We start from the raw sequence: 17,541 nt of genomic DNA on the forward strand, positions 1-17,541 counted from the left end.
CTGTGCACACGTACTCATACCTATTCACACACACACACACACACACACACACACTCACTCACTCACTCACACACACATTCTTTGTACACATTTACCTTAGTAAACACATTACACACATATGTCACATTGTACCCATAGTCTCAGCATCACTTTTCTTTACACACACACGCACGCACGCATGCACGCACGCACACACACACGCACGCGCGCACACACACACACACACACACACACGTCTCGTGGGTGACTGTGATTGTTCCATGGCCTTGTGCCTGGTTTTAGCTGCCTGCCACACACCAGAGTAGAGCCCCCCCGGTCCATTGTCTTCCAACAGACAGCACTATGGCTGCATCATCCTAGACATCTCGGTAGGCAAACAACAGGGTGATTGTAAACACATAACAGCACCCAGCTTGCAGAGACGTAAGGATAAATATATGTTATTAAAAAATATATTTTCTTGCCGCATGGGACGCTGTGATAATATCCCCTCGCAGCAGCGCAGAATACATGAAAACCCCTGTGCTTTGTGTGTTTGCTTTAGCCGCCAACATATGTCTGGCCCTTCTGTCAAGTCAAGTGCTCCTTTATTAATCCCTGTGGGGGGATTCAGACGTCACGGCAGCATGGGGGCCTCACTGTCTAGTTGAGGGGTTATGGGATCAGTAGTAGTAGTAGAGTGCAGTTAGTTACCGGCAGTCCAGTATGTGAATTACAGACGGAGGTGGCGTGCAGCGTAATAGCGCCACCTGTTGGAAGACGTGCCCCGTGGTCGAGATTCTCAAAATGGTGCCTCTGCACCGCATGTCCTTATCAGGATAAACACACACTGTTTATGTCTTTCACCTGGAGGACCAATCAGATACTGTACATTTGGATACCAAGACATCAATAGAGATCAATATGCGATGATGATGATGATGCTTTTCCTGTATTTTCCTGTCTTTGTTCACCAACTGAGTCAAAACTAACTGAACCTGCATCCTCAAATCCCCTCCTCTTCCTCCTCCTCTTGCTCCAATTCCTTCTACCACCCCCTCTGCCCCTTTCTCTTTCTTTCCCATCCTCTTTTCTTCATCTCCCCTCCTCCCTCCCTTCTCTCTTCTCGCTTCTATTCATCCTATCCCTCTCATTTCCCTCTCCTCTTGCTCCTCTGAATTTCCCTCCTCCTCTTCCTCACTCTCATCCCCTTTCCCCCCTATTTCCTCTAATGCCTCCTCTTCTTCACTTCTTCCCCCTCCTCCCCCTCTTCATGCCTCTCCCTCCTCCTCCTCTCCCTCTACATGCCTCTCCCTCCTCCTCCTCCTCCTCCTCTCAACGCCTCTCCTTCCTCCTCCTCCTCCCTCTTCACACCTCTCCCTCCTCCTCCTCTCCACGCCTCTCCTCCTCCCCCTCTTCACACCTCTCCCTCCTCCTCCTCTCCACACCTCTCCTTCCTCCTCCTCCCCCTCTTCACACCTCTCCTTCCTCCTCCTCCTCCTCCTCTCCACGCCTCTCCTCCTCCCCCTCTTCACACCTCTCCCTCCTCCTCCTCTCCACACCTCTCCTTCCTCCTCCTCCCCCTCTTCACACCTCTCCTTCCTCCTCCTCCTCCTCCTCTCCACGCCTCTCCTTCCTCCTCCTCCTCCTCCTCCTCCTCCCCCTCTCCACACCTCTCCTTCCTCCTCCTCCCCCTCTTCACACCTCTCCTTCCTCCTCCCCCTCTTCACACCTCTCCTTCCTCCTCCTCCTCCTCCTCCTCCCCCTCTCCACACCTCTCCTTCCTCCTCCTCCTCCTCTCCACACCTCTCCTTCCTCCTCCCCCTCTCCACACCTCCTTCCTCCTCCTCCTCCTCCTCCTCCTCCTCCTCCTCCTCCTCCCCCTCTCCACACCTCTCCTTCCTCCTCCTCCTCTCCACACCTCTCCTTCCTCCTCCCCCTCTCCACACCTCTCCTTCCTCCTCCCCCTCTTCACACCTCTCCTTCCTCCTCCTCCCCCTCTCCACACCTCTCCTTCCTCCTCCTCCTCCTCTCCACACCTCTCCTTCCTCCTCCTCCCCCTCTCCACACCTCTCCTTCCTCCTCCTCCTCCTCTCCACACCTCTCCTTCCTCCTCTTCCCCCTCTTCACACCTCTCCTTCCTCCTCTTCCCCCTCTTCACACCTCTCCTTCCTCCTCCTCCCCCTCTTCACACCTCTCCTTCTTCCTCCTCCTCCTCCGCCTCTTCACACCTCTCCTTCCTCCTCCTCCCCCTCTTCACACCTCTCCTTCCTCCTCCCCCTCTTCACACCCCTCCTCCTCCTCCTCCTCCTCCTCCCTCCTCCTCCTCCTCCCCCATCGGTCACCAACAGCAACAACGACGACGAGGACCTGTCCCCGGAGCAGAAGATCGAGCGGGAGAAGGAGCGGAGGATGGCCAACAACGCCCGCGAGCGCCTCCGCGTGCGCGACATCAACGAAGCGTTCAAGGAACTGGGTCGCATGGTGCAGCTGCACCTGAAGAGCGACAAGCCCCAGACCAAGTTATTGATACTGCACCAAGCTGTGGCTGTCATTCTGAGTCTGGAGCAACAAGTCAGAGGTTACTATTAACCTTCCTGTTGAATTACTAGGACATGACTAGTAAGGTTCACTAGGGTATTGCGGCTGCCATTCTGAGTCTGGAGCAACAAGTCAGAGGTCACTACTCTTAGCCATCGCGTCGGATCACTTATAGGACGTAAATATAGTGAGGTTCACGACTATAGGGTATCATCGCGTAGGAGAGGCTAGATCTGTGGCTGCGATTCTGAGTCTGGAGCAAACGAGTCAGAGGTTACTTACTATTAACCTTCCTGTTAAATAGGTATAGGAAATAACTAGTACGGTCGAGTGGAGAATTAGTCTCGGTCTAGTTTAAAGGTGTTCTGTGTGCCAGGAAACACGTGAGACTTTTGCTAATAGCTCGTTTTTACACATGGATCGTTGTTAGGGTTAGGGTTAGGGGTTAGATCTCGCCAGGTATATAGGGACCATTTTTGTTGCAAAACAACATCTCATGGTTTCTAAGAATTCTCTTAAAGAATACGCGGACGATACGCGGCGACGATTTTTAGTAACCGTCTTTTTACGAAAGCAATAACCCGCTCACGGGTCACGACGTATGGAAATTACATCACAGCTAAGGCGTGGCTGCGCCGCGGGGCGTACAGCGCACCTCAGCTGTGATGTGATTTCCATATGCTACACAATCTATTGGGTTATTGTTAAAAATATACCCCGCTTACAAAGACAGCCTCTCCGAAAATTGTTACCGATACTGCTTCAAGCAGTGGCTGTGATTCGGAGTCTCCTAAAGTTGCTCCAGACTCTGTATGACTGCCTCAGCTTGGTGCAGTATCAGTAAGTTGCTGCGACTGTCATTGCATTGAATGTTTTTTTTCTTTCTTTCTTTTTCTTCTTTTTTTTTTTTTTTTTTTTTTTTACTCTTACATGAAATATGTATTTAAGTTGGCGATTTGAGTGTGCACGGTTCTCATGGTATCGGGGCGGTGCCATGGGGATCTTGTAGGCCCTAAATTGAGACGCTAAATTAGGTGCATATTTCACGTAATTGACCTATCTCAAACCCCGCCCTATTTTCTTGATCCGCCAATCATGACTGCTGCTTCCGAGAAGCAACAGTTGTGAGTGGAGGATCAAGAAAAGAGGACGGGGTTTGGGATATCAATTGAGTCTCCACGGTCCTCATTCCAAATGAACTGGAAAAATCTGGCACAGTTCATCTTCAAGATTATTTTTTTTTTTTTTTTTTTTTTTTTTATTACATGAAATATGTATGCAAGTTAGAGGTTTCAGTCTGCACGGTTCTCATGGTATCGGGCTGTGGCATGAGAATCTTGTAGGCCCTAAATTGAGACACTAAATTAGGTGCATATTTCACGTAATGTACCTATCTCAAACCCCGCCCTCAATGTGATTGGAGGATCACGAAAAGAGGGCGGGTTTGAGATATCAATTGAGTCTCCACGGTCCTCATTCCAAATGAACTGGACAAATCTGGCACAGTTCATCTTCAAGTGCCGTACCTAAGTACAGAATTGAGGTATATTGTATCAAAGTAAATATCCTACTTTTTTATTCCACTACATTTACACCTGCAAGCAAGTAATAATTGTTTTTTTTTGCAAGACATGCAATCAGTTCATAGACATGTTGTACTTTTTTTACTTTGACCCAACCGACCCAACTTTGACCCAGGAAGCCACCCAGGCCGGGCATAACTGGACCCGCCAGCGCCAACCCTTTTAGCTTCACCTGCAGTATACTGGCTAATGTAATGATGGAATGCTTCTTTGTACAGAAATATGAGGACATCATGTTGGAATATATAGTCAAATCCTATTTATTTGTATAGCTTAACATCACATTACATGTTTCGATGGGCTTCACAGGCCCACATTGGGACAGCAGACCCCTGGCTTGATCCCCAATAAGATAAACTCCTTGATAGAGGATAAAAAAAAAGGGAAGAAACCTACTTAAAGGGATATTTCGCTTTAGGAGAACTAACAAGTTCCTGCAGTTAGTTACCTCTAACTAAAGTCATCTACAAGTAAGCTAGCGCCCACCGCTGGCATCCGCCTGTCAACACCATCATTCCTCCCAGACGTCCGGCTCCTGATTCCCTTCCATTCATTGTGTGGACCTAGTCTAAATATCCTCAATAAAACAGAGAAAAGGCCACAGGTACGTGTTGTTTTGGCATTTGATGTGTCTTTACAGATGTATTACCTTTGAAAAAAAAAAAAAAAAGCAGATCCGGTCGGTTTGTTGTAGGTTTTAGTGTGCTGTGTATCGTTGCCTTGCGTGGAATAGTTGGGGGAGTGGTTACCACGGTTACATGTTGCTTGCCTTGCTGGAAGAAAGATTCTAAGCATTCTGTGAAAAGTTGAATGTTGGTATACAAGTACCTTTGACACAGAAGAATATACTACATAGAATAATATCGCTATATGGTTTGTTTATATTTCAGAAGTATGATATTATTTAGACTAGGTACCCAAAATGAATGGAAGTGAATGAGGAGCCTGGCACCTGGGAGGAATGGTGGTGTTGACAGTGGAAGACAGAGGACAGCGGTGGACAATTTATATTCAAGTGAAATATCTCTTTAAGTACAATTTTACATGTAGTATGAGAGTATTTAGGTATTTCCACTTTTACTTACTACTACTACTTAAAGGTAGAATCTAGAATACTGTCAAACAGTGACCACTAGTGTGTGGGTGAATGACTGACTGAATGAATGTGCTATGCTACTATACCTATACTACTGCCTACTATGCTACTATACCTATACTACTACCTACTATGCTACTATGTTACTATGTCTATACTACTGCCTACTATGTATATACTACTACGTACTATGCTACTATGTATATACTACTACCTACTATGTATATACTACTACCTACTATGTATATACTACTACCTACTATGTTACTATGTATATACTACTACCTACTATGCTACTATGTATATACTACTACCTACTATGTATATACTACTACCTACTATGTATATACTACTACCTACTATGCTACTATGTATATACTACTACCTACTATGTATATACTACTACCTACTATGTATATACTACTACCTACTATGCTACTATGTATATACTACTACCTACTATGCTACTATTTGATTTGATTTGAAATCTTTATTTCGAACATGCAATGAATACAAACAAACAATAACAAAAGCAAAACACAACTCAATCTACAAGTTCGAAAAGGAGTAGGAAGAAGTATACACTTATTTAATCCTACCCCTTTTCCACTACTCAAATGAGTGTACTATTTTAAAACATAAAAAAAATATATATATGCAAAACAAAAAAAACAAATGTCTATACTACTATGCACTCAAGCTCGACGCTGCTACTGTAGACGAACAATACCACTCACCGCTCCTGCTGACAATTTGTAAGTCGCTTTGGTGAAAAGGGTCAGCTAAAAAATTACTAAATGTATATATGTAAAAGGATGAGTGAGTGAGTTAGTGACAGTTGCCAGTTATATAGAGGTGCTTCACATCTAAAAATGTAAACAAAGTGCAATAATAAGCTCAACTCTTTTGCCTAGAGGTCGCTGTTTGACAGCATTACAGATTGTACCTTTTAGTAAAAGGTAAAGGATTTGGGTGCTTTTTCAATAACGGAAATTAACTTCTGCCGTGTGTTGGGCAGACAGTAGCCCTTTGTGACATCACTTCCTGCCGTGTGTCGGGCAGACAGTACCCCCTTTGTGACATCACTTCCTGCCGTGTGTCGGGCAGACAGCACCCCTTTGTGACATCACTTCCATATCACAGCTTATTGCTTAAATATGCTGCCTTATAAAGTCAGCCTGTCAGACAAAGTTACAGATACGACACCAATCATTATTGTTACTTTATTGTAATTACTATTAAAAAAACATTCATATTTAATACTGATCCTGCACCGTGATGCAGCAGTTAGGCAGAAGACCTGCACCTTTATGACCTCTAGAAGGTGGTACTGTCAATCGAGTACCTCCGAGGAAGAACCATATAGGTCCGTTTTAGGTTTTCAGAGGAACAATGTTTTCAAACGTTCTTACCTAACGATGCCACGTTAAGAGTGTTGTGTTCACTACACAGTTAAAGGACAGTTGAGGTTGAGTAGTTTATTGTGATATAATCACATTCACTCACCAAGTGATTTAGATGAACTCCATACATGGGCCGTGCAATAGATTTCAAAACAGACTCATGTGCTTCTTCAGTGCGAGGGTTCAACTATACATCTGTACAACGAAGTATTCCTTTTGTAGAACAGTGAACTAAGAACCACTATCCGCCTTAGGTTTAACCTTTTGCATCATAATACTCTTTGCTCTCTCTCTCTCTCTCTCTCTCTCCCTCCCTCTCTCTCTATCCGTTCGCTCCCTCCAGAGCGTAACCTGAACCCCAAGGCGGCGTGTCTGAAGCGCCGCGAGGAGGAGAAGGTGACCGTGGCGTCGGACGGAACACCTCTGTCTCTGGCTGCCGCCCACCATGCCGCCGCCGCGATGGGCGACGGGCCCAACCCTATGGGACAAATGTAAAAAGCAACATCTACTCCCCCCCCTAAATGGTCAGAAGATTTCACTTTAAACTAATCTGCTGTTGTACCATTTGTACCATCGTTATTTCAATAACCAATTAAAAAAGAAAAGAAAAAAACAGGAGGATTCATTCATTAACTCCTCCCCCGTACCCCCCCCCCCCCCCCAGCCATTAACCCAAAATCTATCAATTAATTATTGAATATCAATCAGTTGGTATTACCCTCAAAGGCCCAATTAATCACGCATTCCTTCAATCAATGAGTTAATCAGTTAATTTTTTCAACTGACCCCCAAAGCGAAATGCTTTTTACTTTAAAAAAAACGTTTTGGCTCCATTTGAAACAAGAGGGGAGAAAAACATAATAAATGTTATGCAAAGAAGATTCTCAAGTCATCCAGAGTTAATTTGCTTTTCTCTCTTTTCTATTGAACAAGAATATATCGTATATCATAAGATTTTTCAGTACATGCATAAAACATCCAGAATTGTGATGGTTTTCCTTCTGTGATTGTAATTATCATTGGAGATATATAAGATATATGCATAGCTGCATACACATCTTTTAATTGATTGAGGAGAAGAGTCACGCAGCTTTCTCTGGATGGCATAACATTTAGGCTGGCTAGCAACATAAAGCACCGTGTAAATCCATTGCTTTATACCCTGGGTACATTTTAACAACAGATTGGCAGTAAGTGTGGTTTCAATGTGTGTACGTGTGTGTCTGTTGTGTGGTAACACCACGTCACCGCATGGTGGTTTCATCGTGTGTGTGTGTGTGTCAGTCGTAGCTCACCGTAGTCAAACACCAAGTCAAGACATTGTGGTTTTGGTACATGTGACGTATTGTTGTGATTGTGTTATCAGTTCTATAATTGAATGTCAATCAGTGTGCTCAAGGCTGACTCTGTGCTCAAGGCTTGAGAGGAGCACAAAGGCCTTCTCAGTTACCATATGTTATGTGAACGCACTGAGAGAGAAGGTGTGTGCGTGTGTGTGCTTGTGTGTGTGTGTGTGTGTGTGTGTGTGTGTGTGCGTGCGTGTGTGCGTGCGTGCGTGTGTCTGTGTGTCTGTGTCTGTATTTAGGGAGTAGGGGGTGTAAATGAGATTGTCACCTTTTCTTTGGGAGGTGAAGAGATACCAGAGGTTAGAGTGTGTAAGTGATAATCCTGCAATGAATGATCTGTATTAGTTGTTTCTGAGAAGTATCCACATTCCAGGGCAATATACAAGCTATTAATAATCATAAAGATAACCATTTACAGATACAATATCTGTAAAAGCTGTATCATAAAGGAACCTTTTTGAAGCTTCCATGGAGTAAATTGTAATGTACACACATTACATGGCGAACAATATTTACCAATTGAATAGTATTTTTTGACCATAGTCACATTTTACACATTATAGTCATAACTAAAGATGTTTTTAGATGTCCTTGTATGATCGTTCGATGTAGGTGTGCCGGGGTGTGTGTGTAGGTGTGTGTGTGTGTGTGTGTGTGTGTCCAGTGACAGTATAGGTACGTGTTTGTACCCTTACCATGTTTCTCTGTCACTCTCTCTCTCTCTCTCTCTCTATCTCTCTCTCTCTCTCTCTCTCTCTCTCTCTCTCTCTCTCTCTCTCTCTCTCTCTCTCTCTCTCTCTCTCTCTCTCTCTCTCTCTCTCTCTCTCTCTCTATGTCTCTCTCTCAGGTCCAAGCTGCCAGAGTTCATCAAGATGATGAGCGACCACTTCCTCTGACGATGTTGCCACAATGACCAGACAACCAATCAGATCCACCTGACCAATCAGATCAACCGTTTGTTTCCCCCTTGCCCGTGTTGCATCCTCTTCTTCCTCTTCTCCTTCATCTTCTTCTCCTGTAGAAAGTGAACTGCAGATATATGGGTAGATTTTTGTACCATATTTGGCATTCCCCAATCTAATCGACCTATCCCAAACTCCGCCCTCTTTCCCATATCCTCCAATCAATTGTCCAAGGGAAGCAACAGTTACGATTGGAGGATCGATAACAAAGGGGGGCGGAGTTTGAGATGGGTCCGTTAAAATGAATTCTCGCTAGGATGCAAAAACGGCACCAGAAACTGACAGAAACAGATGGGAGCTCTGACATCAAGTGAAGGCCGTGGATGACGGCTGTTGGGATCTTCATGATATGAGAAATTCTTCGTCTTCTTCTACTACTTTTTTTTCCCCCAGCATTCCCAGTTTTAAGGAACAAAAGAATGGTTCTCTAAACATTATATCCAAGAAAAGAAAAGAAAAAAGAAGAAAAAAAGACACTGACAAAACACACACACACAAGAACTGCAACTGGATGGATGTATGGATGGATGGATGGATGGATGGATGGTGGGGGGACTGTTTAGAACAGAACAAAACATATCATCAAGTGTTGTATAAAAAAAAATATTCAAAAAAAGAAAAAAAAATATTCAAAAAAAGAAACAATGTTGCGGAGCTGTTGACTTCAACCTGTCTCTGACCGAATGGCAATCTAACTCCACACTGTGGACACACTTTGTAAGCCGTGCCTGATCTCCCGTTGGATGCATACAAGTCAGATAGAGAAGAGAGAAAAAAAACGTATATAAGAAAAATTAATCAATCAATTAACCAACCAATCAATCAATCATTCAATCAATCAATCAATGAGTTGCTCTTGATGGGATGGAGTGTTTCAATTAGAATGAGAAAGGCTAGAGAGATTATGTGGGGAAATTACAATAAATTGTTTAAGAAAAAGGATTTTAAAAAAAAACTACAAAAGTAATCATGCAATAATGGAGAAAGTGTACTCTTCTAAATGACAGAAAGGAAACAAAAACAAATATTTTGACACTTGTGGGTGTGGGGGTCCTGGTATGGGCTTGTAGTACAGTTATAGAATCACTGGTGAGGAAAATCACCGGTGCCCCTTGAATGCAACAGCAGAACCCAGCAAAGTCAGAATCAAATTATTTAATTGACCTTTTCCTTGGCTCGGTCATAGTAGATTAGGTTTGCGATTGGTTGCCAGACTGTAGATAAGTGTTGCCAGGCCGTTAGTAATCCATTGCTCCTTTGTGTTACAAGACAGATGGATAGGAACGCAAGACAAGTGAGACTAGATTGAGCACCGTGGTGAATCATATTCCATCTTAACACATTCCCTGACAGTCCACACTCTACACAAGTGAGCACTCCAGATTTATTGGGGCGTACCAACTAGTAAGTCTTAATACTAAAGACTCCCTGGAGTTGGGGAAGTGATCTAGGTAGAGGGAACCTGGTTGATTGAAATGGACCAACATCTTGGGGATTTAGACATAGAGATGGAATGATACATAATGCAGAGAAAGAGAGGATAGGGAAGGAGAAAGGCAGAGAGATAGAGACGGTCCCAGAAGTGATGACACTGCATTGGAAGGAAAGGAGCGATCAAGGGGTGCATCATTTCCCAGGAGGCCAAGCAGCAGTCGTCAAAGCATTCCTGTGTTTTATTGTCAGACTCCCCTGCTCCCTGGTCTAGTACTTTATCCTCAGCCCCAGCCCTATTCCCCAAGCCCTAAACTCCAGCCATATCCCCAAGCTCTAAACTCCAGCCCTAAACTCCAGCCCTATCCCCAAGCCCTAAACTCCAGCCCTATCCCCAAGCTCTAAACTCCAGCCCTATCCCCAAGCCCTAAACTCCAGCCCTATTCCCCAAGCTCTAAACTCCAGCCCTATCCCCAAGCCCTAAACTCCAGCCCTATTCCCCAAGCTCTAAACTCCAGCCCTAAACTCCAGCCCTATCCCCAAGCCCTAAACTATCCCGCTCCTCTCATCCATCCAATTTACTCTCCCCTGACCTACCTAGCTCCTTTTATGCCCTAATTTTCTTCAACCCCAACTCAAGCCCACCTCCTGAGCTCCAGACCACCCCCACAGACCCCACGCTTAGCCCCTCCTAAGCCCCAACCCTAAACTCCTTCCTTAGCCCTTCCTGAGAACTATCTATACTGTATGTCAGTCCTGGCCCTAGTCCTCCCAGCCCCGGCTCCATACCCACGTAAGCAGCCCCAGAGATGCAATTTGAACATTCACTTCTACCAATGTGCCTTTTTAGAGTTCATATCATTCAGACACCAGATGACAACATTTACCTGGTCTTTTAATAGGATGCAAGCTTAGGGAAACCTGTTCTTAGTCGTTAGGTTCTATGCAGTCAGGTTTTTTACCAGACCTGGGAATTTAAAAAAAAGAAAAGAAAAAAAGGACAAAAAAGTATTTTTTGGATAAAAAAAAAAAAACTGTATTTAATGTACTGTATGCTTATATGTAAGTAGACGGCGTGTTCTGGCCATGGGACAGACCCCTTGTTTTAGTAAAAATGAGCCCCCCTTCCACACCCTCCATACCCCCTCATCCCTGGTTCCAAGTCACAGCCCCGTTTCCATAGTGAACGACACGTCTGTTCTTGTATTATAGCTTATCAGCTTTTTATCAATATTTGATCGGCTTGTCCGTGAGCCAATGTAGTCTTCAGTAAACAGTGTGTGGTTGTATGTTGTAAAACGGATTTTTCTTTTGTTTCTCGCTTTAAAAAAAAATCTTTTCTCTTATCGCTTTTGTCTGTTCTGGTTTCTCTGTCGATAAAAGAGGTAAAAAAATATCGCAATTCGGCATCTGACAGCAAGGCTTTCTGTCTGCGCCCATTTTGACGTGGTTTTGAGTCCTACCCAATCAACAGGAGGCACGGAAACTGGAAAGAATCTATTTGAAAAATCGATCTATATATAAATGTACAAAAAATATATACGATATATAAGGAAGGTGCCGTTTTCTTTTCTCTCTTTTTTTCAAAGGAGTGTTTGTTAAGGAATTCATTATTTTCTCAAAGACTGAAACGGTGGAAAAGTCGGAGAGGCGCCTCAGTGTTATAACTTTTCAACAGACACGTCAACATGACTTTGTTGTGTTCTCTGTTGCTGCCGTGGCAACATTCTTTGACTTGTACAGCATCCTGCGCAGGACAAAATGGGACCGGAGTTCCATCTGCTCCAATCACTGCTATCCGAGCTGTCTATACAAGGCGACAACACACAGACATTTGTAAATTGTATGCAACAAATGCAAACCTACCATTATTTTGAAATTGTGTATGTAAAAGTTATATTTTTACATGTAGGCTGTTGTTATTTTGTGTTTAGAAATATGTTGTATCAGTTTTTCTTTTTGTTAAAAGATGAAAAAGAAATTCGGTGTGTGTTGAAAATGTGTCACATTGAAAATGTAGTGGAGGTCAAAAGCTTCAAAAATCATTTCTTTTCAACATTATGTTTATATATACAGGAACATTTTTGGGGTGATAGGGAGGGAACGGAAATCAAAAAAGGTATATAATATTTGTTTCATTCTCCATGCTCATGACATTACCATTTTTAATTGTATTTTTGAAGAAAAACATGTAAATAGTCATAATTACACAGGGTTCATGTGGGGTGAAGACTTGCCAGTGAGAGATGATAAACTCGTTCCGTTTTTTAATATGGTTGTGTTTTTCCCCATAGCCGGGTGCCAACATTTGATGGCACTCGTGGTGTGTGTGTATGTGTGTGTGCGTGCGTGCGTGCGTGTGTGCGTGTGTGTGTGTGTGTGTGTGTGTGTGTGTGCCATGGTGTAGTTTCCATCACCCTATTCTTTACTACTCTCCCATTGATTAGCGACTGAGGAAAATGATCAGCGGGTTCGGCTGAAGTGAGAATTTAAATTACAGAGGTTTCTGCTTGCGCTTCTGCATTCCACTCTTAAGACCCTGGCAAGACATTTCATTTATCAAGAGATGGAGTATCATGATTGCCTTTGAAAGATCCCCAGCACCTGAATTAAGATTAATATATGACACTTTGTAAAGATTGGACATGTTGTGTTGCAGATATGACGTTAGTTGTCTCACTTGTCTGCAAACAATCTTCTCAGCTATTTACCCAAAAATATGTTAGATTACGTGCAAAGGCAGTTTCAGTTGGATGTTTTTAGTGTTTGCCATCAAAATCGAATCGTTTTTAGCGCGGGGGGGAAGCAACTTTGAATCGGACCTATAGGTTAAACACTTGGATTGAATCTGTTACTGTAAGTGCTGTTTTTATGTTATAATTTTTGTTTGTGAGGCTTAATTCATATTTTTCTTTATTATATAATCAAGTCTGCAGTAAGCAGCGTTCTCCAGAATTACAATGTCTTCATTATTATGATGTTACCCCTGTTGTTTCTATAGCAAACTTTGACATTTTTTCTTCCTTGTTGTACATACATTTCATCTCTCTTTTCAGTGACTGTGCCATGAGCTCGTAATACCAGATAATAATATGTTGTACCATGTTACTGCAATAACCATTTCAAATCTAAATGGTCGCTCTTGTCATTTGTTTTCCACCGTTAAATCGAAGCAGAAAACATACCAGAGACAAGAGTTCCTACTGATCATTCCATTGGAAAAAAATATATACATTTATTCTCCAGAGATGAGCACCAATGAACACAAGCAGCAAAACAAAACGCTGATATTTGGTAATTTATCAAGATATTTTTCCATGCAAAAGAATGAAAAAATACCTGCATTTTGTACAAATGGCTTGTTTGGGTGTAAGTGTGAAACAGATTTTGCAGGAAAGTTCAATTTCTTTTTATGACAGTAAAATAGAATAAAAAAGGACAAGTTGACCCATCATTAGGAGCCTCTTTTTATATTATTGGATTCAATAAAACATAAAGTTCAGTTATTAAGAATTATAAACTTCCACTGCCTGAAACATTTTAAATAAAAACCTGCCATCAAAGTTATTTCAGTATTGTACAGTACATAGAGAACTCCAGTCATGGCATCAACAACATAATGCCTACAGAAAATAAGTCTAACTTGATAACCATGTGATATTTTTTCCATTTTCAAAATAACCAGTAATATTATTTATAATGATATATACCAGGGACCTAAATTTAATTAATTTCCTGGGGCCCAGGTAACATGTGGTATAATTAGACAAAAGAAAGACCTAAAGTAGATCGTTTAAATGAAAGACATTTTCCATTTGTCTTCAGTCAAGCCACAGCGAACAGTGACAGCTGCCAATCAACCAATCAAATGATCATTTGATTGTTGATTGTATACATTAAGTGTATACAAATTTTATCCAGACTTCCATTTTATTATGATGCTCCCTGGTTGCTTGGTTCCACGTTTGAGAGGAACTATGCATGCTCCAAGATAGCTTGAAGACTTCTGTAACTTATTAAATCCAAAGTTGAAGGACCAACCACATTTTCCAGGTCAACATCATTTTAAGCCTTTGAGCAAAAAAAAGAACATATTTTCAAAAATGTTATAGGGTGGCTTAATTGGATCTAAATCGTATTGTTTGCATCCACCCTTCTAATAAAATAAGTGTCATTTTTATACTGTACCTTGTAGCAAAACAAATTATTACTATGGAAGCTGCCATTAGTTTGCATCTGAATCATGAACAAGCACAAAATCTACACAACCGACCGACTAATTATTATCCAATATGTTCCAATAAGAGACCGTGGCTCCCAGGCCTGCTTTCGCTATATCATGGCGGTCATGTTCTCTCTGTAAGTATTATTTCTCACTCATCTTTGTGCAGTGGTTTTTAACAGACATGTTCATTTCAGAGTATTATAAACATTATGTAATGGTGAAAATATATGAACTGTGGCCTTTTTCATTCTTCTTGTTACTTGTGATGCAATTAAGTGAAAAGAAAAAATACATAAAGCGGAATTACCATGTATCAGTGCCTGGCTTTTTGTTAGAGCTTCCTTTGTCTAGTGCTCTTTTGCTATGAAATAGACTTAGTGCACCCTATAGAGACGGATACAACAACAACAAAAATAAAAATTCAATTACAAAAAAAAATAACTAAATATATTTGGCTTATTTTTTTGCTGGGGTAATCATTTTATACCAGGAATATTGAAGAAATAAAAGAATAACAAATACAAAAAAAAAAGAGAAAAAAAAGTCCAATTCTAAAAAGAAATATTCCACTTTGTAGATTTTTGGAACCATTCAAAAGTGAATACAAAGTTTGTTACTTTATTTTACTATATTTAAAGATGTTATTTTAACCGTGTGTTCCAGAGACGAGCCTGTAAGGTTTTCTGTGTGGTGGGCCATGGTTAGACACAGCGGGGAAGGTCCCATCCAAACCTGCAACAGATGATGATGATGCTAAAGGAAATAAGACAAAAAAAAAAAAACATCAGTTCCACTTTCTTTCCGGTGTGTGGCTGAGTGCCTCTGGCCTTTATTTCATTGTATTTTTTTGGTGCGTGTGTGTTCCGTTTTATTCTTTTGTTCTTTTATTTTTTTTATCCATTTTCTTAATTATTTCCGGTTTTATGTTGTATTCTTTACTTTTTTGTTTCGTTTTTTTTTATGTTATATAATTATTATTGTCGTTCTTGTTGTTGTTATTATTACTTTCTTCCAGGTTTGTAGAGGTGTGGGGACAGTTTGTGTGCTGGGGGTTTCTCTCGTCATACCAACCCAACAGTTGGCCGTTGCCCATTGGTTTTCATCTTGTAGTTATTCGATGACGTTCATGTACATGATCGTTCTGTAGCAATAAATGTGCCATTTTTATAACCGAGCGCTTTCATCGCCTCTTGCTTTTTATTACATTATTATTTGCAATATCAACACAGAATAAGTATTCCCCTTATCGACCATTTGGATAGGTCACCATGAAGTCGCCATGTTTCTGATTTATGGGTCTTGTGTCATTTTTACCTTGATAAGAATGAATGCCACAGACCTTTGTATTAGACTATTTGCATTATATACAGATGTACTGGTAGTTGCATTTTGTCCAGATGCATTACTGCCATATGCTGCCCAGTGTATCTGAAAACCTAAACACCTTTAAAACCGTCAAAATTAGGCCTAGCACATTGAGTGGTGATGCGTTTTTTTAAGGTGCCTTAATATAATTAACATTACCACACAATTTAAGAATTCACATTTTTTTTTCTTATGGCCTTAGACAGTCTAATCAGTATTTGTGAATATGAACAGTCTCCTCCTGAGGTAACGTTCAGACAATGTTAGACTGATACACTCCATAGAACATGTATGTAAGTGTGGACTATTTGAGCTTCTCCATCTAAAGAAGCTAAATATTACAGAAGCACAATCAGTTCTGAACCAACCGATGTTCCCTTATAACCAAAATCCTGTCAGGTTTCCCATATTTTCCAGTTCATTTTCAATGGAGCTATACTGTACATCACTGTGACATCACAGTCTATGCATGGGATAAACAATTCCAGAACGGTGAATGTTCAGACACAGACTGAACAGGCCTCGGGGCATATTTCAAAACGCTGTGTCCTCAGAGGCTGTGTCAAGGGACAATGGAGCAATTTCTCGGGGAGGGATTATGTAGCGGATTTCTCATCGTTAAATCTGAAAATAGTCCATGGCCTCATCATTTCCTGTGCTTCATGCTCAGGCGACAGTCAGTAGTCATCCTACTGTAATGCCAGCAGAGGACCGGCCTGCCTGTGATTGTCTCACCTAGTAGTCTCATAAGTAGCCTATACTGTACGTATACAGCCTCAAAATCCATTTGAAAGAGTACAATATATCTTTAGATTTTTCAGTTTTCAAGGAACAGCAACATTCATCCCAAAATACCCCCCACAACACACCCTCCTTCCCACACTTTTGTATGATTTTTGCTCATGTCCAGGTGTGTGGTGGTTATATTTGGCAGCTCGCAGGTACAGTATAAGATTATAGGTGGGTGTGCGTGTCTGTCTCCTATAGATAACCAATCCTGTGTTTCCATACCGGTATTTGATTATGGGATTAAGGGCCTTGAAGTCTGGATTTGCACCAGGCAAATTTGGCATGAGTGACTTTTTGTGCCATACTGTACATCTAAACTTTTCATGGGATACAAAAATGTAGAATGCTTCTTTACTACCAATACATCTGCAAGGAGATACAGATAAAGTTTTCTGACCTGCTAATGCTGCCTAATAAGGCTGATCCTCAGTTTGCTGGTCATTATGTAATGCTACCTACACTATAGCTACATATCACAGGTGGTAAAATGAACTTCACTGAGATGAACTTGAGTGAAAATAACGAGTTAGATGTTCGAATCAAGATGTCAGCGGCCATCTATATAGGTCGTCCATCGGTGCTTCCAGTCATCCCGATCCTCCATGCATCCGGCTAGCTTGCCGGTACTTTCTGCTCCCGCATCTCTCCTGAGTACATCCATGTACGTTAATGTGGGACGTCCTCGTGATCGATGCCCTTGTGTTGGTTCCCACAGCACAAGTTTGCTGGCTGGCAGCTCATGGTGTCTCTGGCAGTGACCTGCCAGCCTCATTCTCCTGACTGCCACTTTCTCGCTCACCCTTAGCGCCCCCCCCCCCCCC

At 42.1% G+C, this 17,541-nt stretch overlaps 1 protein-coding gene across 1 annotated transcript in view; it reads left to right on the forward strand.

The window, feature by feature from the left end:
- tcf4 (transcription factor 4) overlaps window positions 1-15,740 on the forward strand; it is an 18,341-nt gene extending 2,601 nt beyond the window's left edge. The window contains exons 2-4 of the mRNA XM_084324894.1: window positions 2,331-2,560; window positions 6,946-7,093; window positions 8,796-15,740. Coding sequence (XP_084181020.1) covers window positions 2,331-2,560; window positions 6,946-7,093; window positions 8,796-8,844 — 427 coding nt within the window. The 3' untranslated portion in view covers window positions 8,845-15,740. The remainder of the gene's footprint in view (window positions 1-2,330; window positions 2,561-6,945; window positions 7,094-8,795) is intronic.
- The last annotated feature ends 1,801 nt before the right edge of the window (window positions 15,741-17,541 follow it).

Source organism: Notolepis coatsorum (genome assembly GCF_963971535.1).
Source record: "Notolepis coatsorum genome assembly, chromosome: 11".
Lineage (NCBI taxonomy): Eukaryota > Metazoa > Chordata > Actinopteri > Aulopiformes > Paralepididae > Notolepis > Notolepis coatsorum.